This window comes from Urocampus carinirostris, chromosome 16 (assembly GCF_059441175.1).
Source record: "Urocampus carinirostris isolate Australia breed hairy pipefish chromosome 16, RoL_Ucar_1.0, whole genome shotgun sequence".
NCBI classification, from domain to species: Eukaryota; Metazoa; Chordata; class Actinopteri; order Syngnathiformes; family Syngnathidae; genus Urocampus; species Urocampus carinirostris.
This window is the reverse complement of record NC_142364.1, coordinates 35,876,442-35,897,541: the sequence shown is the minus strand read 5'-3', so window position 1 is coordinate 35,897,541 and position 21,100 is coordinate 35,876,442. Positions and strand designations below refer to the sequence as shown.

Sequence of the window (21,100 nt, the reverse complement as noted above, 5' to 3'; positions counted from 1 at the left end):
ACTGCTGTCCAGAGGACCATCATTGATACCCTCCATCAGGAGGGTAAGACACAAAAAGAAATTTCTCAAAGAGCAGGCTGTTCACAGAGTGCAGTTTCAAAGCATATCCACAAAAAGTCTGTTGGAAGGGAAAAATGTGGCCGGAAACGCTGCAGAACCAAGAGAGATGACCGCAGCCTTAACAAAATTGTGAAGAAGAGCCGCTTCCAGAATTTGGGGGAGCTTCAAAGACAGTGGGCTGAAGCTGGAGTCCAGGTATCAAAAGCCACAGTTCACAGACGTGTCCGTGAAATGGGCTACAATAGCCGTATTCCCATGGTCAAGCCACTTCTGAACTCAAGACAACGGGAGAAGCGTCTGACTTGGGCTATGGAGAAGAAGCACTGGACAGTTGCAGAGTGGTCCAAAGTCCTCTTTTCAGACGAAAGCAAGTTTTGCATTTCATTTGGAAGTCAAGGCGCAAGAGTCTGGAGAAATGCTGGAGAGGAGCAAAATCCAAGTTGCTTGAAATCCAGTGTGAAGTTCCCACAGTCAGCAATGGTTTGGGGAGCCATGTCAGCTGCTGGTGTTGGTCCACTGTGTTTCATCAAGTCCAGAGTAAATGCAACTGTGTACCAAGAGATTTTAGAGCACTACATGCTTCCATCTGCTGAAAAGCTCTATGGAGATGGGGATTTCATCTTCCAGCATGATCTGGCACCTGCCCACAGTGCCAAAACCACCAGTAACTGGTGCACTGACCATGGTATCACTGTCCTTGATTGGCCTGCTAATTCCCCTGACCTGAACCCCATCGAGAATTTGTGGGGTATAGTTAAGAAGAAGATGAAAGACACCAGACCTACAAATGCAAATGAGCTGAAGGCCGCTATCGAAACATCCTGGGCATTAATAACACCTCAGCAATGCCACAGGCTGATTGCCTCCATGCCACGCCGGATTGATGCAGTAATCCGTGCAAAAGGATTCGCAACCAAGTACTGAGTGCATCAATGGACATTTTCAAATGTTTGATTTAGTTTTGCTGTTATAAAATTATTTTTTTACTTGGTTTCAGGAAGTATTCTAATATTTTGAGATAGGATTTTTGAGTTTTCTTAAGCTGTAAGCCAAATTCAGCAATATTAAAATAATAAAAGGCTTGAAATAGTTCAGTTGATGTGTAATGAATCCAGAATGTATGACATTTTTGTTTTTTTAATTGCATTACAGAAAATAAAGAACTTTATCACAATATTCTAATTTTCTGAGACAGTCCAGTATATATATATATATATATATATATATATATATATATATATATATATATATATATACAGTAGTCTAGCAAAGCACTCAGGGATACAAAGAGGATACAAAGAGTATACCGGACGTCGTTCTGGACGCAGACCGCTTAAGTGGAGAACGTCAGCCAATCAGGAAGTGCGGTCCAGCGCGCCAAACGATTGCCCCAGGTGACTTCACTTAGGCAATCACAACAGAACCCCCCCTCAAGGGACGGCTCCAGAAGTCCCACAAAAAAAAATCCAAAACATGTCACAGGGAAACACAGGTAATCCAAGGGAACAAAAAGTCATAGGCAAACACAGGCAAGTCACAAGTGATCCCCAAAAATACGTCACCAATAATCCAAAAATGTGCATCCAGTAGTCCACAGATATAACACCGATCTCTCTCAGAATTCCTCTGAATGAACAGACACCCCATCGTCAGCATCCGGAGGGGCGGCAGGGGGTGGTACCGCAGGTGGAAGGGTCGCGGTATCGGACCCACGTCGACGACCACGGCGCGGCGCTGGTTGGTCTGGATGTAGTCGATGGAACTCCGCCACGAGAGATCGGTCCAGGATCTGCCGGGTGGGGACCCATGACCTCTCCTCCGGACCATATCCTTCCCAGTCGACCAAGTACTGGAAACCCCGACCCCTGCGTCAGGAGCGGAGCAGACGACGCACAGTGTAGACAGGTTCCCCGTCCAGAAGGCGCGGAGCTGGGGGAGGAGGCGGTACGGGTGCCAACGGGCTCTGGCTTACGGGCTTGATCCGGGAGACATGGAACGTGGGGGGCACCCTCATAGACCTTGGTAGGCGGAGATGGACTGCCGAGGGGTTGATATTTTTTTCTATGGAGAACGGGCCTAGAAATCGAGGAGACAGTTTCCTCGACTCAACCCTCGGTGGCAGATCAGCAGATGAAAGCCACACACTCTGGCCCACATGGTAGTTCGGAGCTGAATTCCTCCGTCCATTAGCCCCGACTGAATCAGACTTGCCTGCCCGGAGGAGTGCGGCCCTGGGCACAAGCCCAGGTTCGTCGACAGCGGCGGGCGTTAGCACTAGCAGACGGGCAGGAGGCTTCCCCCTCCTGGCTAGGGAAAATAGGAGGTTGGTAGCCATATACGAACTGGAAGGGGGAACTTCCCGTGGAGGAGCTAACCAGGGAGTTGTGGGCATACTCCACCCATGCCAGTTGCCGAGCCCAAGACAATGGATCACGTGAGACCATACAGCGGAGCGCCATCTCCAGATCCTGGTTAACTCGCTCTGACTGGCTGTTGGACTGAGGGTGGAACCCCGATGAGAGGATAACTGAGGCTCTCAGCAGAGGGCAGAACTCCTTCCAAAACCCGGACGAGAACTGGGGACCCCGGTCCGAGACAATGTCCTGAGGGATGCCATGGAGGCGAACTGCTTGCGCAGTTTCTTTGGCGGAGGGGAGTTTGAGTAGTGCCACGAAATGGACCATCTTGCTGAACCGGTCTACTATGGTAAGTACGGTTGTCATCCCCTCAGATACTGGCAATCCTGTCACAAAGTCCATGCGATATAGGACCGCGGCCGACGGGGAACCGGCAAAGGGTGGAGTAGGCTGGCGGGACGTTGGAGAGAGCCCTTGTTCTGGGCACATACTTGACAGGCTGATACGTATCCTCGAACATCTTTGGCCATGGAAGGCCACCAGAAACGTCGGGACAAAAAACTAAGGGTCCGAGCCGACCCCGGGTGGCAGGACAGGCGAGAATCGTTCCCCCATTGAAGTACTTCAGACCGTAAGGGTTCAGGGACGAATAGTCGGCCCTCGGGACAGTAGCTGGGACCGGCTTGATCTGGTAGCGCCACTCTGAATTGGGCTTCAATATCCCAGGAAACAGCTGCTACCATGCGGGAAGCCGGGAGAACTGTTGCAGGACCCTGAAGGTTGCTTGTCTGACTTCTGGAATTGCCGGGAGAGGGCGTCGGGCTTCACGTTGCGGGACCCGAGTCCGGAGGGACCAACTGACTGTCGTGGGTCTAGTCGCTTAGCCGATCTCATATATATTTCAAATTCTTGTGATCTGTCCAAACTAAGAGCGGCACCGTTACCCCCTCCAATCAATGCCGCCATTCCTCCAGTGCAAATTTGACGGCCAACAACTCACGATCCCCCACATCGTAGTTGCGTTCGGCCGGGGATAACCGCCGGGAAAAGAAGGCACACGGGTGCATCTTCTGGTCCTTGTTTGACCGCTGGGACAGGACGACACCCACTCCCACATCTGAAGCTTCCACCTCCACTACAAGTTGGCGTGCGACGTCAGGTACCTGGAGTATAGGAGCCGTAGAGAAATGGTTCTTTAGACAGTTGAAAACCCCATTGGCAGTGGGGGACCACCCACCGGAATGGCTCCTTAGGGCTGGTGAGGAACGTTAGGGGAGCTGCCACTGAGCTGTAGTTCCGATGAACCTCCGGTAAAAGTTGGCAAATCCTAGGAATTGTTGAAGTTTCTTGCGAGACTCCGGGACAGGCCAAGAGGTAACGGCTGATACCTTGGCAGGGTCCATCTGAAGGCTCCCCTCCGACACAATGTAGCCCAGGAACGAAACAGTCTCAGCATGGAACTCGCACTTCTCCACTTTAACAAATAGAGTTCTCCAGGAGACGACGGAGAACGAGCTGGACATGCTTTTGGTGCTCCTCGAGGGACTTCGAAAAAATCAAAATACCATCCAGGTACACAAATACAAAGCGATTGAGCACATCTCGTAAAATGTCATTAACCAAGGATTGGAAAACGGCGGGGGCGTTGATTAACCCGAATGGAATTACCAGGTACTCGTAGTGGCCGGTGGGTGTGTTGAACGCCGTTTTCCACTCATCTCCCTCCCGGATTCGGACTAAATAGTAGGTGTTTCGCAGGTCAAGCTTAGTGAAGCTCGTGGCCCCCTGTAGAGGTTCAAAAGCAGAGGCAAGCAGTGGCAAAGGATAACTATTTTCAACTGTGGTGTCATTATGCCCTCGATAGTCTATACAGGGTCGGAGTGACCTGTCCTTCTTTCCGACAGGAACCCCGCAGGAAAAGAGGGGGGCCGAGTAATACCAGCCGCCAAGGCATCAGAAATGTACTCCTCCCTAGCCTCCCTCTCGGGAACTGACAAGGAGTAGAGGCGGCCCCGAGGAGGAGCGAACCCTGGCAGAAGGTCAATCGCACAGTCGTAAGGTCTATGAGGCGGTAGGGAAGAGGCCTTAGCTTTACTGAACACTTCCCGTAGGTGGTGGTAGCAAACTGGGACTTTGGACAGATCTGGTGGAGCCTTTGTGGAAGTAGAACAATCAGGGTAAGGAGCAGCTCGCAGACAGGTGACAGTCCATGCCCCATTCCAGTATCGACCCAGTACGTCAGTCAAAGTGGGAGTTTTTGTTGGACCAACCATGGATGACCCAGAACGAGGGGTCGGCTCGGGGAGTGATGTAAATGGAATCGGATATTCTCTCGGTGATTTCCAGACAACTGTAATTATATGGGTTCCGTTATTTGAGACGTGGTGCCTAACAGGTGACCATCTAAAGCCCGGGCTGACACCGGATTAGGAAGGGGTTTAACAGGTATCCCCAATTTGCGTGCGAGGGACAGATCAATATTAGCTTCAGCGCCGGAATCGATCAGGGCATGTAAGGACTGAGATGAACCGGGAAGAAGGAGATGGGCCTCGAGGACCGGTTTATTAGTCTTGGGGCACGAAACTAAAGCCGAGCTCAATCGGACGTCCCCTATGTCCGACGAGCGTTGGCCTTTTAGGGGACAATTGGCCACTCTATGACCTTCGCCGCCGCAGTAAAAACAGCTGTTCGGAACGCCTACGCTGGCGTTCCTCGACCGAGAGGGAAATACAATCCACCTCCATCATCTCATAGGGTTTGGTGGACGCGGTTGAGGGTTTCGTAACATTATCTGCTTCTTGAACTGGCCTGGTGACGAATTGGCTGGGACCTCCCCTCTCCCTGTGTCTCACCTGAACCCTACGGTCAATCCGGTCGGTCAAGTCAATAGCTTCGTCAAGTGTTGCCGAAGGAGCGTGGGACACTATAATTCATCCTTGAGGTAACCGTCCAGACTGTGGAGGTAGGCGTCGACCAGCGCCTCCTCATTCCAGTGACTTTTGGCCACTAGCGTATGGAAGTCGATTGCGTAATCGGCAATGGAACGTCTCTCCTGGCGAATGTTCATGAACGAACGGGCGGCGTCGGCCGACGAGGAACCAGAGTCAAAAACCTTAGTCATTTCTTGGGGCAGGAGACTAAATGAGGTGCAAGCCGTCGCCCCTCGTTCATATGCGGCCGTTCCACAGAGACTGGCTCTTCCAGACAAATGATTTTTTACGAAGGCCACTTTCGCCGCTTCAGTCCCGAAATTGCGGGGCTGCAGGTCGAATATCAGCCGACAATTTACAAGGAAGGGGAGGATCTGGGCGGGATCCCCACAGAACTTCTCCGGCACACCCACTCGTGGTTCAGCAAAGCCGGCGCCGGACTGATCGGTAAGGGGCGGAGTCGGATATCGTGGCCGGGAACTCGGGGAAGTATTGCTTTGGCCTGATGACTTGGTTCGCGGTGATAATATGTCGGGTAAACCTGCCCAGCGTTGCTTATGTTGCTCAAACAAGTGCTGGTGTCGTTGCACTTGCTGAACCAGAGTGGATACGTCATGGGCAATTTGCTGTACCGCGCCCTCAGTGTGGAGTAGGCGCTGCAACGCGGATTGCTGATCGGCATTTCCGCATTCTCCGGAGGGGAGAGAAACCTCCGCTGGATCCATGTCATGGTCCGGGTATTCTGTCATGAACCAGAACGCGCCAAACGATTGCCCCACTGACTTCACTTAGGCAATCACGACAGTATAGCCCTTAATCACAATGAGTCTCAAAGGGTTCCACAGTTTATTGCACAGACTATTATTTCAGACTATTATTACACCATGCCCTGATCTGAAACCAACATGAGGGCAAGAAAAAACTCAAAAACCTCAACATGAGGAAAATGAAGTAACCTTGCAAAGGGACCGCACATGTGGTAATCCCCTTTTCAGGATGACCAGGCTGCAATGGATGTTGCAATTACAAACAGTACAGAGATATTGTCAACAACAAAACAATATATAGGTTATTCATATGCTATAGAGTAGAAGTGTGTTTTAAGCTTAGATTTAAACATTTCCACTGAGGTTGCAGGTCGGATCTCAGGGGGAAGAGAATTCGACAGCACTGGTGCCCGGATGGAGAACGCTCTCGAACATTATATAAAATTATTTATCTTTATAGAGCATATATTAAGTGAGGTTTTACTTACTTTTGGGACTTGCGCTTCCAGAGGTCCTCCTCAGTGGTATAGTGGCCCAAAAAAAAGCGTTCTGACTATTTTCTCAAACGCAAGCTTTTTTGTTCCACTTTCGTTTCAAAAGAAACTGCTCACCTCTTCCTTACACTAATCATATTGAATGGATGCACAAAATATTAAGCAATAAAAACATCAAAGTTTGTGCCGCGTTAGCGATACAGTACACGATGTTATGATAACACACAAACCAGGAAGTAGAAGCCGGATTTCTTCATCAGTGTGGATGCTGGGTGACCTCACACAGCGCCACGCGGCGGAAAGATGCACTACAGTAATGTCCTATACTCGGACAAAATTTAACATACAGCAATGTCAGGATATTTTTCGACATCACGAAAAAATGATCGGATCTGCCGGAATCCTTAAGTACAATGTACGTAAAGCGGGGAGCATCAGTTCTTTATATTGCCCAATTGTTCAATGTAACAACACTATGGCCTCCAGGTGTGTAAGTGTCGATGCAAATGATTTAATTGTCAAATAGCAATTATTGGCACGGAGAGTCCATCCATTTTTTAAGTATACCTTGGAGTCATTAGAATTTGACATTTCGGGACATTTCAGTATTTTCCAACCCTGGATCTAGAAGAGTGTCGTAGTCTAAAAATCGCTCTAATTATATTCTTAAATAAAATCCATTTGACCCATTTTTAACGGTGAGATTATCCAAGAGGTGCTTAGCTGTTTGTTTTACCTGTGCCTCAAAATAATCAGTGGGGACTGCCATGACAATGTTGTCAAGTTGTTTGACAGCTTCCTGTACATTCCCATCTGAAAACTGACGGCAACAGTCCCTACGTATTCGCTGATCATCGTTAGCAAGTCTACTCGAACAATTAACAGGAGCAATTTTCCTCAATGTCAGAGTGGTTGCCAGGCATCTCCTGGAAACTGGTTGTATCGCAAGGTTTTTTGTTGTGACGTTTTTCTTTTTTAAATGGGATTTCTGAGTGACAGCTCAAGATCCGATCTGTCAGGGGAGGTGCGCTGTGTCCGAGGGTGTGTTTAGAACCATATGGACAATGTCATCTGCACTTTATGATGGGTACAACATTTTCATCGTCAGTGAGAAGCTGTGTTCAATTGGGGATGTTTGGTTTAAGGTGTAACTTACGGCCTCGGGCGACTTCCCAGGGTTGTTGGTTTTCATCCAAGCAAAACCTGTATCAGCTAAACCCCATAACTCAGAGCTGGTTAGTGTGTATGGACATAGCTCTAAGCCCAAGTATTTGAATTGCTCATTGTCAAGGTTTTTTGTACAAATAAAAATGACTTGACTTGACTTAAACGCTTCTTTAAAACTTATTTTCTCCTCCATAATAGGCACGTTTAAGTCCTCAAAGTAAGCGTCCCTAAGTCTACGGTAAAAATCCCGGGGAGACTCCCCATTTTTCCGTTTGACTGTTTTTGCTGGGATTGTTCCCAGTGTAGTAGGGGCTTCATCAAACTTTCCTGTTGCAAGGCTACTGGGTCCTTTAGGACTGCGAGTGGTGGTCGCTTGACCGCGCGGCCTGATGACATTCTGATAGGTGCAGTATGTCTTCTAGGTTGGCTGATGGTACCCTTTGGAGCCAGTGTCAATGTCCTAGGTGTATTCGGCCACGTGATGGGTATTTCCCGGGTGCGGTTCAAACTTGGACACATTTTATGCTATTTTGTGTAAATCTTTCCAGTGCCCATTCATGTGACTCAAGAGATGGAGTCGGTACCAGTGGCATGGTGATTGTGATACAGCACGCATGAGCGCGGCCAATCGTCTGAGGCTACATTTAAGCCAGTTGTGTGATAAATGGTGTCAGCTTGTGGCGTTTGCTGTTGCCTGGGTGAAACCTCAGTGTACTCATTAGCCTGGCTAGTAGTTGCTGCCACTGGCTAAGTTTAGCTTTGGTTGCTAACAATTGTGCTTTTAAACGTAACGTTTATTTTAATTGGCGGATTCAATTTTCATAATTGAAATGTTTTGCGTTAACTCTACTAATTTTTTTTTTATCAAGACTTAACCGATATTTTACGTGTTCATTGTCAGCTTCTCGAGCCAATAACCTTGTGTCGGATTATTGGTCTGCTAATTCTGCAATTTGTTCTTTTAATTGACAAATCTGGAATTCGGCACTGTGCAATTATTTTTGTTCCCTGACAGAGTGTGTGCTTGCTGTAAGTTGTCATGTTAAATTTTAGACTTTTTCGTGCAGCTTGACAGTCTCAGCTTCGGTTAGCAGATGGCTAGGCTGTGCGGGCGGGCTGATTTGCCATTGGAGTTTTGCTAGCCCGTTCAACTTTTTGTTCACTTAGGTGACAACGGGCAACAACTTTTAGTGCAAGACAACTTAGAATTTGTACTGCGTTTTGGATTTCATTGGTCAGTCGCGCAATGTTGCTTTCAAGGCTTTGTGACGTAGCACCTGCTGTGTCATTTAAATCATCTGGTATGAGACGTTGTGTCGCAGCCCTATGGACAGATCGCCTATCATTCATGTTTCGATTATATTAATGATATCAATAAATAAATGAGGACTCCCTCGTTTTAATTAATTGGCAATGAAACGTGTTGTTTTAAATAAATTAATGCTTGAAAGTTGAATTTGTGCTCCGCTAAGTTAAAAGGTTGACCACATTGTTTTGACCCAAGTGCCACTTGGCCAAATTTGGTTCCAATTCAAATTTAAATGGTTCACCAAATATCTGTCACCCCCTTTTAGGAGTGTTTTTTGATTTATTCTTATTTAATGCGTCAATCTAAAGTGAACACAGCAAAGCAAAATTAAATTGGGTTGTTTTGAAACTAAATGTTGATTGAAGACGACTTAAATTTAAGTTGTATTTAATTGAAGTATTATAAATGTTTTGCATTTTGTCACTGATAAAGCAATTGCTGGCACTGCTGCATCAACCTTCATGCGGAGAATCGCATCTCGGAAATCCCTGTAATTTTTAACAAACTCCTATTTTTACTTTTGCTGTTTGGGTCTTACGCTAACAAGTATCTAACTTTCCACAATTGCGCTTGGAATTTGCCTGTTCTCCATAGGTTTTATGGTTTCAATTCCTATAAGGGACACATTTGATTACTCGATATTGACCTGCGTTTTGCTTTCAAAGGAGTGTTTAATTCGACAGTTAACCCTATATGGATGCAATTTGAAACGCTACGTTGCATAATCACGTTGGTACGTGTGACGGGGGCGTTAATGCTTTTTCTATGTATTTTATTTTTTAAACCAATAATTAATAAATAATAATAATGATATATGATAAATAATACATAATAATTAATTAATAATAAATAATAAACCAATATTTCGTCGGACCTGCGGCCGCATGTTCTGGACACTCGGGTGAAGAGAGGGGCGGAGCTGTCAACTGATCACCACCTGGTGGTGAGTTGGCTTCGATGGTGGGGGAAGATGCCGGCCCGACCCGGCAGACCCAAGCGTGTTGTGAGGGTCTGTTGGGAACGGCTGGCAGAATCTCCTGTCAGAAGAAGTTTCAATTCACACCTCCGGCAGAACTTCGCCCATGTCCCGAGGGAGGCGGGGGACATTGAGTCCGAGTGGACCATGTTCCGCGCCTCCATTGTCGAGGCGGCTGATCGGAGCTGTGGCCGCAAGGTAGTCGGTGCCTGCCGCGGTGGCAACCCTCAGACCCGTTGGTGGTCACCGGCGGTGAGGGATGCCGTCAAGCTGAAGAAGGAGTCTTATCGGGCCTTCCTGGCCTGTGGGACTCTGGAAGCAGCTGGCAGGTATCGGCTGGCCAAGCGGAATGCGGCTTTGGCGGTTGCCGAGGCAAAAACTCGGGCATGGGAGGAGTTTGGAGAGGCCATGGAAGCCGACTTCCGAACGGCTTCGAGGAAATTCTGGTCCACCATCCGACGTCTTAGGGGGAGGAAGCGGTGTGCCATCGACACTGTGTATAGTGCTGATGGGGCGCTGCTGACCTCGACCCGGGACGTTGTGAATCGGTGGGCGGAGTACTTCGAAGACCTCCTCAATTCCACCGGCACGTCTTCCTCTGGGGAAGCAGAGCCTGAGGACTCTGGGTTGGGCTCTCGTATCACTGGGGTTGAAGTCACCGAGGTTGTCAAAAAACTCCTCGGTGGCAGGGCCCCGGGGGTCGATGAGATCCGCCCAGACTTCATTAAGGCTCTGGATGTTGTGGGCGTGTCATGGTTGACGCGCCTCTGCAACATCGCGTGGACATCGGGGACAGTGCCTCTGGACTGGCAGACTGGGGTGGTGGTTCCCGTCTTTAAGAAGGGGGACCGGAGAGTGTGTTCCAACTACAGGGGAATCACACTTCTCAGCCTCCCTGGTAAGGTCTATTCAGGGGTACTGGAGAGGAGGGTCCGCCAGGAAGTCGAATCTCGGATTCAGGAGGAACAGTGTGGTTTTCGTCCTGGCCGTGGAACACTGGACCAGCTCTATACACTCTTCAGGGTCTTTGAGGGTGCATGGGAATTTGCCTGTCCGGTCTACATGTGTTTTGTGGACTTGGAGAAGGCATTCGACCGTGTTCCTCGGGAGGCCCTGTGGGGGGTGCTTCGGGAGTATGGGGTACCGCACAGTCTTATCCGGGCTGTGCGGTCCCTGTATGCCCGGTGCCAGAGTCTGGTCCGCATTGCCGGCAATAAGTCGGATTCGTTCCCGGTGAGGGTTGGGCTCCGTCAGGGCTGCCCTTTGTCACCGATTCTGTTCATAACTTTTATGGACAGAATTTCTAGGCGCAGCCTTGGCGGGGATGGAGTCCGGTTTGGGGGCCTCAGCATTGCGTCACTGCTTTTTGCAGATGACGTGGTGCTGTTGGCTTCCTCAGCCCGTGATCTTCAGCTCTCGCTGGAGCGATTCGCAACCGAGTGTGAAGCGGCCGGGATGGGGATCAGCACCTCCAAGTCCGAGGCCATGGTTCTCAGTCGGAAAAGGGTGGTATGCTCCCTCCGTGTCGGGGAGGAGGTCTTGCCCCAAGTGGAGGAGTTCAAGTATCTTGGGGTCTTGTTCACGAGTGAGGGTAGGATGGAACGGGAGATCGACAGACGGGTCGGTGCAGCGTCTGCCGTCATTCGGACCCTGTACCGGTCTGTCGTGGTGAAGAGGGAGCTGAGCCGAAAGGCAAAGCTCTCGATCTACCAGTCCATCTACGTTCCTACCCTCACCTATGGTCATGAACTTTGGGTCATGACCGAAAGAACTCGATCCCGGATACAAGCGGCCGAAATGAGTTTCCTCCGCAGGGTGGCTGGGTTCTCCCTTAGAGATAGGGTGAGAAGCTCAGTCATCCGGGAGGGACTCGGAGTAGAGCCACTGCTCCTCCGCGTTGAGAGGAGCCAGTTGAGGTGGCTCGGGCATCTAATAAGGATGCCTCCTGGACGCCTCCCTCGGGAGGTGTTCCGGGCATGTCCCACCGGCAGGAGGCCCCGGGGGCGGCCCAGGACACGTTGGAGAGACTATGTCTCTCGGCTGGCTTGGGAACGCCTCGGGGTCCCGTCGGATGAGCTGGAGGAAGTGGCTGGGGATAGGGACGTCTGGGCTTCCCTTTTAACGCTGCTGCCCCCGCGACCCGACCTCGGATAAGCGGAAGACAATGGATGGATGGATGGATGGATAATAAACCAATATATAATTGGATCAATTGAGCAACCGTGACACCAAGTGTGAGAGTTTTAGACTTTCCTTGAGTACTTTATTAGTGGTCGTAAACCACATTGATTAATTTAACTGAACTCTCTGCTTTAATTAATCCCAATATTCAGTAACAATCAATCTTCAAACAGTACACCTTACGCAAAACAATACTGTCCTCTTATGCGTGGTAAGAGGGAGTGATCATTTGTGACATGGTATTTGAGATGACACTTTTAAAGTGTTCTCGGTTTGATACAAAGACACACTACAATTGGGAGCTAAATTTTAAAACCTCTTTTTTTTAGAAAACTGCTGGTGACAAGATTTCAAAAGTTTTAGCTGGATTATAGTGACTTGTGCTGTAAGGAAGTGACTTGGATTTCCTTTCTTCCGTGAGGAGAGGAAAAAAAAAGTCACACCTCTTTAGTAAGAGGAGTAGGTGGGAGGCTGCTCTCCTTTGTCTTGAGCGGAAACTTTATGACCAGCCCCCTTGACACCTAGAGCTGGCTAAATTTAACTCTAGGTAGAAAATCTAGCCTTTAGTGTTTGGACGAATGATTTGTAGACCCGCCTTTGTCAAGATGGCAGATGTGCTTGAGTTAGCTAAAAATGGACCATGTCCATACCACCATGGTTATGCTAATAGAGCTTCTCTTAAGCAGAATATAAGGACTCACTGTTTGAGACAAAGAAATTATCCTCTTTTTAATCTTGTGCCTGAAGGATTTTATACATTTGACTATCAGAGATTTTGTTCGATCGAATACAAATTACATTTATTGAGTGCAATGAAGATTTTCACTGAGTGAGCTTCAGGTCACGCCGTTCCGAATGTGAATGTTTTGTTTAGTTCTGTTGATAACAGGATGCAGAAGGCCAGACGCTCAAGGACAGACATCGCGATGCTCTTCTCCGAGATAGTGGTGTCACGTGGGGGCTTTTCTCTGGCCCGCCCATGGGAGGAGCCGACACACCAGCTTGGGAGAAAGGCGTGGACAGAGAAAGATAGAGAGGGGCAATCGAGAGAGGAGGCTTGACGGAGACCCGAGCGACACTAATTCGGCTAATTCGGTTAATTCGATGGAGTTCACTTAGTTAAATACTTTAAGAAAATAAATCTGCCCCCGTGTGAAAATGTTGGCTATTTTTGTCCATCTTTTCCCAAAAAGAAATTAGTGCTTATTGTTAGCTTGTGTTTAGATAGATAGATAGATAGATAGATAGATAGATAGATAGATAGATACTTTGTTCATCCCCGAAGGGAAATTCACATTTCCAGCAGCATACCTGAGCTGAGAACAATCAAGAACAATCGAAAATAATGGTTGGTGGAGTCAGATAACTAATTCGACCAATTGGGTAAACGGTACATTTTAATATATTAAATTCCTAACATGCTTTAGGTAGCTAATCTGATTGACGGACTTGGGACTTTGGAACAATAAAAATATAGACCCTCCCCTAATTACGACCATTCGACTTACGAAAAACGGTAGATACGAACATTTTTCTCAGGGTAACGAAAAATATCCGGACATTGCTGTAAGTTAGATTTTGTATTGTGTGCTCCTTTTTCCGAGTACAGGACATTACTGTATTGCTTCTTTCCGCTGCTACCGCAGTGTTGTGGTGCTTTGGGAGGTCACCCAACATCCACCCCGAAAATAGAAATCCTCTTCCTGGTTCGTTTGTAAACATTCTATACTGTCTATATCTGGATCTCCACCGCGCTAAGAACTTGAAATTTTTGTTGTTTAATATATTGTGCATCCAAGATGGTTGGCGTAAAGAAAAAGCGAACTGTTCCATTTGAAATGGAGCTTGATGCTGTTGAAAAGATGGTTGGATTGCTTTTTTTTGGCTACTTTTTACCACGTAGGAGGAAATTGCCTAACATTTCAAGCTTATTTTCCAAAAGTAAGTTAAGCTTTATCTTTATAGAGCATATTATTTCATGAAATGTTTATGTTTTTATTACAAAACAATACAGGTTACTTATACAAACCTTAAACATACAAAATATAGCACTGAAGCAACTTATGAACAAATTCTTGTTCGTAAGTAGGGCAGCGTCTGAACTCAGGCCTATTAGATAAAAAAAAATCTAATTGTGTGATTGTTATTTCTCTACTTTTCAGCGAAACAACGTTCACTAAGTCGACCCAAATATTTATTTTTTCAACATAAACTTAAGTCTACGGAGTATGATGGCACATTGATTTGTAGGGTGGCTCCTATAAGATGGGGAAGTTTTCTTGGTTCCAGAAACAAATAATGTCTGCTTATTTTTAGAGACAAAACTTGCAGTGAAATTTTCTTAGTGTGTGTTTTGATCAAAATAGAGACCTTGAAAGTCAGGCCCTAACGGGGCACCAATATATGTAGCTAATACGGGAGGTAAATAAATTCTTCTAACAATTTATCGATCAATTGAATTAAAGAGCAGAGTTTATCCTTTTCAAAACTCCTCTCGCCTTTTTGGAGAACCGCACACGCTTTTAAATCATTGTGTCAGGAAAACGGATGACAAACGTTATTCTTAAGGGTGGCTACACCCACTTTAGGCGAATTATTTTTTCAGTTTTGATAGTTCAATATATTTTAATCAAGACACACGTCCTCTTGGATTAATGGACTTTTCGTTTACTAATCATCTACTGAAGAAGCTTGAATAGAACATAAAACAATAAAAATAAAACAAATACAACTAGATAATTCCCGAGGCAATTGTGAGAGTTGTGATGGATTTGCCAGATGATGGAGAACTGGTAGCACTGAGTTGGTTGCATTATGAGTTAGCATAAAGTCATTATCTCAGAGCGATGTATTTGTAATTTTTTACTTGGTTCTGTAGCGGTTAGCATAATTGGTTAACATGTAGCCGCTAGCATTAGCATAATTTGTAAGCATGAAGCAGTTAGCATTTAGCCGGTAGCATCACTTTTTAGCATGCACCATTAGCATAACTCATTAACATGTAGTCATTAGCATAAGTTGTAAACATGAAGTCGTTAGCATGTAACCATTAGCATAATTTGTAAACATGAAGCAGTTAGCATAAGGGTTTTGATCCGGTTCTTTGTTAGGCTATGCCCTCTTGCCTTCTGGCTGGCCAAATTCAGATTGCCCTTGCAAGGTGAGACATGTACCAGCTCTGGCTTCTGGTCTCCTGGGAGGGCTGGAGTGGAGTTGTCACAGTAGCTTTTGATGCAAAAATGCAAACTAATGCCCCCTCCCCAATCTCACATTCTACTAGTATCAGTCAGATGGCATATCTATTTGATTGATTTAAAACACAGTATTCACCTCACATGTTTTGACATTGTATGATCATTTTCTGACTAAATGTTGACTACTCTACTGTAGAGCAATTGAGCCCAGCACAAAATTGACTTCCAAGTAACTCAGAACTTTGGAATGGATGGAACGACTGCGTCCCCTTTTGGACAGTTCCTGAACGTACCAGTTCACCATGTACCATAATGAAATCTGGTAACATGAAGTTTTGAATGTAATTAAAACATCCAAGGCTATGTATTGATAAAATAATGTTCTCACCGTATGTAACTATGTCGATTGGAGGGGCATTCTCAAGTACAGAACAAAATGCAAATTTCTCAGTTCTTTGACCGTCTAACAAGTTTAGCAACTTCAAGACCGTTCGTTACCTGATACTGCGAGTATCTGATATCTTAGATGACACCCATAGAAGCATGATCTGGTCAAGCGAGTATCAAATATCTAAGACCACGCCCATAAAAGCATGATCTGGTCAAGCGTCCCTGGTCCATATATAAAGAGGAACTGATCGATAGTTCATCCTCTTTCCAACTGGTTCTTGTCTACTGCCCTGATTGGTGGGTGCTTGATGTGGCCGTTCAGCCTGCCCTGCAGCCTTGAGTTCGGCACATGGGCCAGACGTTGTGACCAACCGGAGGACGAGACCAAATCTCTCCGCAACAACAAGAAAGAGGACGGTTTCAGATTTGACACCATGTTTGCTGGTTCTTGGGAATGAGCGTTTTTTTCTGTACAAGGGAATCCCCCCAAATCGGCGAGCATTATAGCAGGAAACTTTATTTTTGTACTATGTAAATGTCAGCAGTCAAACTCCCATAATCTCCAGAGCCCCCCTCCTTTTTTTCCATATAATTAAATCTCTGTGTTAATAAATCGTGTGTCATTGCCATCGGCCTGGTTCATTCATTCCATTTTCTCGGGATTTCAATTCTTATCATAACTCAAAAGAACTCAAGTAATAACAACTTAATTTTATCACTGTGGGAAATTCTAGCATCCTTCAGAGAAATAAAAAGATTTATGGTGGAGCACAAGCAACCCCTAGAGGCAAATTAGTTTAATGATTGCAGTAAAGAATAATTTGTTTCAATCCTAACTATTTACAAAATTGAAGCTAGAAAAATTCCTCACACACCTGGATCATCAGAACTCTCTCACCACCACCAATAGTCTCATCAGGTCAAGTACTCCGAGTCCTGAAAAATATCAACCCTCACAAAGCAGCAGGACCTGACAACATCCCTGGCTGTCCTTTCTTAGTATGCGGTAATGAGCTGGCAAATGTTTTTACCTCCATCTTCAACCTTTACCTCAGCCAAAGCACAGTTCTCTCCTGTTTAAGACCAGAACCTGGAAAACAAAGATTCCTACATCAGGATGCTCTTTGTAGATTACAGCTCCGCCTTCAACACGGTCATCCCCCATAAAGTATCCACAGTCGGTTTGCACCCCACCTTCTGCGACTGGCTCCTGGACATTCTAAATGGCAGACCCCATTCTTTCAGAATTGGAATAAGGACATCAGCCAGCATCACCAACAACATTGGAACTCCACATGGATGTGTCCTCAGCCCAATCCTCCACACCCTCTTCACACACGAATGCGTCGCCTCCGACAAGGACAACATCATCCTGGTTTTCGCCGACGGCACAGCGGTGATAGGACTCATCACTGCAGGGGCGAAGCGGCCTACAGAAGGGAAGTGGCAAGTCTGGTGACATGGTGCAAAGACAAGAACCTCACCCTCAATACAGACAAGACAAAGAAGGTTATAGTGGACATGAGGAAGAGGAGGAGACCTCACCAGCCACTATTTATCCAAGAGCTTGAAGAAGAGTGGGTGAGCAGCTTTTAAGTACCTGGGCGTGCACATCACTGAGGACCTCACATGGACCCTCAACACCACACAACTGGTCAGGAAAGCTCCACAGTAAATGTACTTCCTAAGGAGGCTGATGGAGTTTAAAATGTCAAGTATGATCCTCAGCAACTTCTACAGCTGCATCGTGGAGAGCATCCTACCAGCTGCATCACTGTTTGGTACAGCAGTAGCTCAACCATGGACTGCAAACGCCTGAGGAGAGTGGTTAAGAACGCTCAGAGGATCACCAGGACTACACTGTCCTCTCTGCAGAGCATATACAACCACAGAGTTCACAGGAGTGCTGCTTCCATCATTAAGGACCCCACCTACCCACAACACGGACTGTTCACACTTCTGCCCTCAGGACGTAGGTACAGGAGTGTGAATTGCAGGACAACGCGTCTAAAGAACTCTTTTTACCCCTCTGCCATCAGACTCTGAAACAGCTGCTGATCGAACAATACACCACAGACACATTCAGCACACTACAGACAATTTAAACTGGACTATTCTTGCACTACAGTCATTTCAACTGTGTCTTATCTTAGTGCCTTAACTCATCTTGAGTTAATCTAGTAGTCAAGTCAAGTCAAGTCATTTTTATTTGTATAGCCCTAAATCACGAAGAGTCTCAAAGGGCTTCACAGACTATATTACACAGACTTTTTTTTTTTTTTGGCCGACAAGAAGAGTAGGTTATTCATATGCAATGGAGTAGAAGTGAGTTTTAAGTTTAGATTTAAACATTTCCACTGAGGTTGCAGATCGGATTTCAGGGGGAAGAGCATTCCACAGCACTGGTGCCCGGATAGAGAACGCTCTCGAACCAGCAGAACACTTCTTTGCTCTCGGGATCACCAGAAGACCGGCACTCTCAGATCGTAGGCTTCGGACCGGGTATTTTTATCTTTTTAATATTCTTTTATGTATACAGTTTCTTAGTTTTATCATGCTGGCAACTGTGTGGACAGCAAAGTAAGAATTTTATTGTGCAGGGAATCGTGGTTCATTATGGTGCATATGACAATAAACACTTTGAATTTGAGTATTTAATCCAATTTTATTGTTTTGAAGAGACATGGCAAGAAATTCAAGCATTTCAAAGCACTTCACCCAAAATTCAAGTATTTTTGTTACCTTAACTTCAACATTAAAATTCAAGCATTTTCATAAATTTTATAATTTCACTTTATCCAATCCTCCAGAAAATCCCTCACATTCCAATTCCTATTTTTATGAAATGTTCTGACTTTAGTTTAGGTTGAAGTTTTATGACTTTAGTTTGAATACTTTTACTGTAGGCGTGTCTGTGTGTGTCAGTCCAAATTAGTAATCCATTGTAAAATCAAATAACTGCGAATTTATAAATACATGTGTAGCTGTGTAAACATTTGTTGTATTTTTGAAATCTGAGGAAACTGCACTTGGAACTCAGAAATACTAAAATTTCTCAAAACATAATGGAAAACACTACATATTTACACTTAGGAGGCTTGCACAAATGAAACCACTATGTGCCACAATTCGTCACATATGCCGTCTTTGAAAAACCTTGCTACAATCATTGTGTTTGTAAATAGCGTTTTTTGGGAGCATTGTTGCTATGGTCATTCAAATTGTTATATAGAATTCTTCTATATAGAAACATACCTGGTATTTCCACTCCATACACGTTGACCTCTTGAATGAACTTGACTGTGCCAAGGGTTTCTGCCACCTCTGTTGTTGCAACATTTTCACCTTTCCACCTAGTTCCAGGACAACAAAATTAGCCATTGTTAAGAGTTACACTTTTTTTATTTTACAGAGTACCCGAAAAGCTTAAAGTTTAGTGCACAGTCAATGGATTTTGAACTTACTAAGGGAAACAGTGGAGCAAGCCAAGATAAGGCATTATAACCTGTTCTAAAAGCTCATCCTGAGGCTCTTTTTTTTGTACCTGGTGAAGCAAGATGATGGACAATAATGTCAGCTCTGTTTAAATGAGGCTCTTGTAATGTAATATAGAGAAAACATTTTTGACCTGCGAGTATTTTAAAAAATGCATGTTTAAGTGATATTTGTAGCCTATTCAACATTTGGCAAAAATTCCATTTTGCAACGTCAAAAAAAAGATGAAACAATGTCAAAACATGTGCATCGAATACCATGCATTTATTTAAATATTCACTGTGACTGAGTTAGCTCCTAACACCTGAGGGTGAGATTTGTTATCTTGCATGTGTGAAACAAAACAACAGACCGGGTTGCCTTGACGAGTCCCCAGGAGGCCGGCCAGAGTAGAGAGAGGACCCCCGCGCCCTCCCAGAAAGCCGAAAGGGAGGGTGCCTCCAGGAGCTTGAAGAAGAGCGGGTGAGCAGCTTTTAAGTACCTGGGCGTGCACATCACTGAGGACCTCACATGGACCCTCAACACCACACAACTGGTCAGGAAAGCTCAACAGTAAATGTGCTTCCTAAGGAGGCTGAGGGAGTTTAAAATGTCAAGTATGATCCTCAGCAACTGGACCTCACATGGACCCTCAACACCACACAACTGGTCAGTTCCAGTTGTGGTGCTTCTATAAGGTTAATGATTTTATTTTTCAATTAAGTTATTTTTACCGCTAGAAGTGGTTAAATAATACACACAGTCCCTTTGAATTGAAAGTGCAGCCCACGCAAATTATTGATTTGTTACTAGCGATTGATTTATTTTAATATTGGTTTTAAAAAAAAAATAAAACATTTAAAAAAATGAAAGCTTTTTAATGTAGAAACCTTGATTTGGCCCAACTTCTCCAGGATCTGGGCACCCGCGGCTCCCAAGTAAAATGAGTTTGAGACTGTTTTAGGGCAGACAGATGCCTTGGGTCTGATACAGAAGAACATTATAGTGCAACAAGAACATTTTTATTTGCATGACTTTTCTTGACAGAATTCTTGCATTATTTTGAAATTATAAATCATCAACTTTACCTGAAGGTGTCTCCTACTCTGTCTCTGAAAGACATAAATCCCTCATTATCTTCAGCCATCAGGTCACCCGTGTTTACGTACACATCTCCTTTGACAAATACATCCCTCATCAGCTTCTTCTCAGTCAGTTGCTTGCTTCCAGCATAGCCAAAGAAGGGAGTCTGGGGACTTACTCTGGATAGTAAGAGCCCAGTTTCACCTGGAAAATGCCAGCAGAGTTCGACTAAGATGCGAGGCACTTGGGAAAAAAAAGGTCGCTTAACCCCTTAAAGTTTTTTTAAAATTTCAATCCAATACATACCTATGGTAAATTGAATGATGCTTTTGAACCATTTGGAGAATATAGATGCTTTTGTCTCTTTTTAAAGGTAACACTCTGAAGTTTTGTCCCAAACTGAAATAATCACTGTGTGTGCTACTAACATTGAGTATTTTGAGTTGGAACACACAAAAATAGGTTTTTATTCTTGCCTGAATTTTCTTTGATATTACAGGCCCTTCTCAAAATAATTGCATATCGTGATAAAGTTCATTGTTTTCCAAAGTGTAATGATGATAAAAATGAAACGTTCATATAATTAAGATTCATTGCACATCAACTGAAATATTTCAGGTCTTTTGTTTGAGTATAAATAATGTTATCATATAGCTCATGAAAACCCAAAATATAGCATATCATGAAAAGGTGCTCTAAACGAGCTACTAACCTAATC

The 21,100-nt window shown here is 45.3% G+C and overlaps 1 protein-coding gene across 1 annotated transcript in view; it reads right to left on the bottom strand.

Annotated features, from left to right (window-relative positions):
- The window catches only part of slc27a6 (solute carrier family 27 member 6), a 79,200-nt gene that overhangs the window by 11,277 nt on the left and 46,823 nt on the right, over positions 1–21,100 (bottom strand). Inside the window, exons 7-8 of the mRNA XM_088356138.1 lie at positions 20,388–20,586; positions 19,081–19,178 (exon numbers count right to left, since the gene is read on the bottom strand). Coding sequence (XP_088212264.1) covers positions 19,081–19,178; positions 20,388–20,586 — 297 coding nt within the window. The remainder of the gene's footprint in view (positions 1–19,080; positions 19,179–20,387; positions 20,587–21,100) is intronic.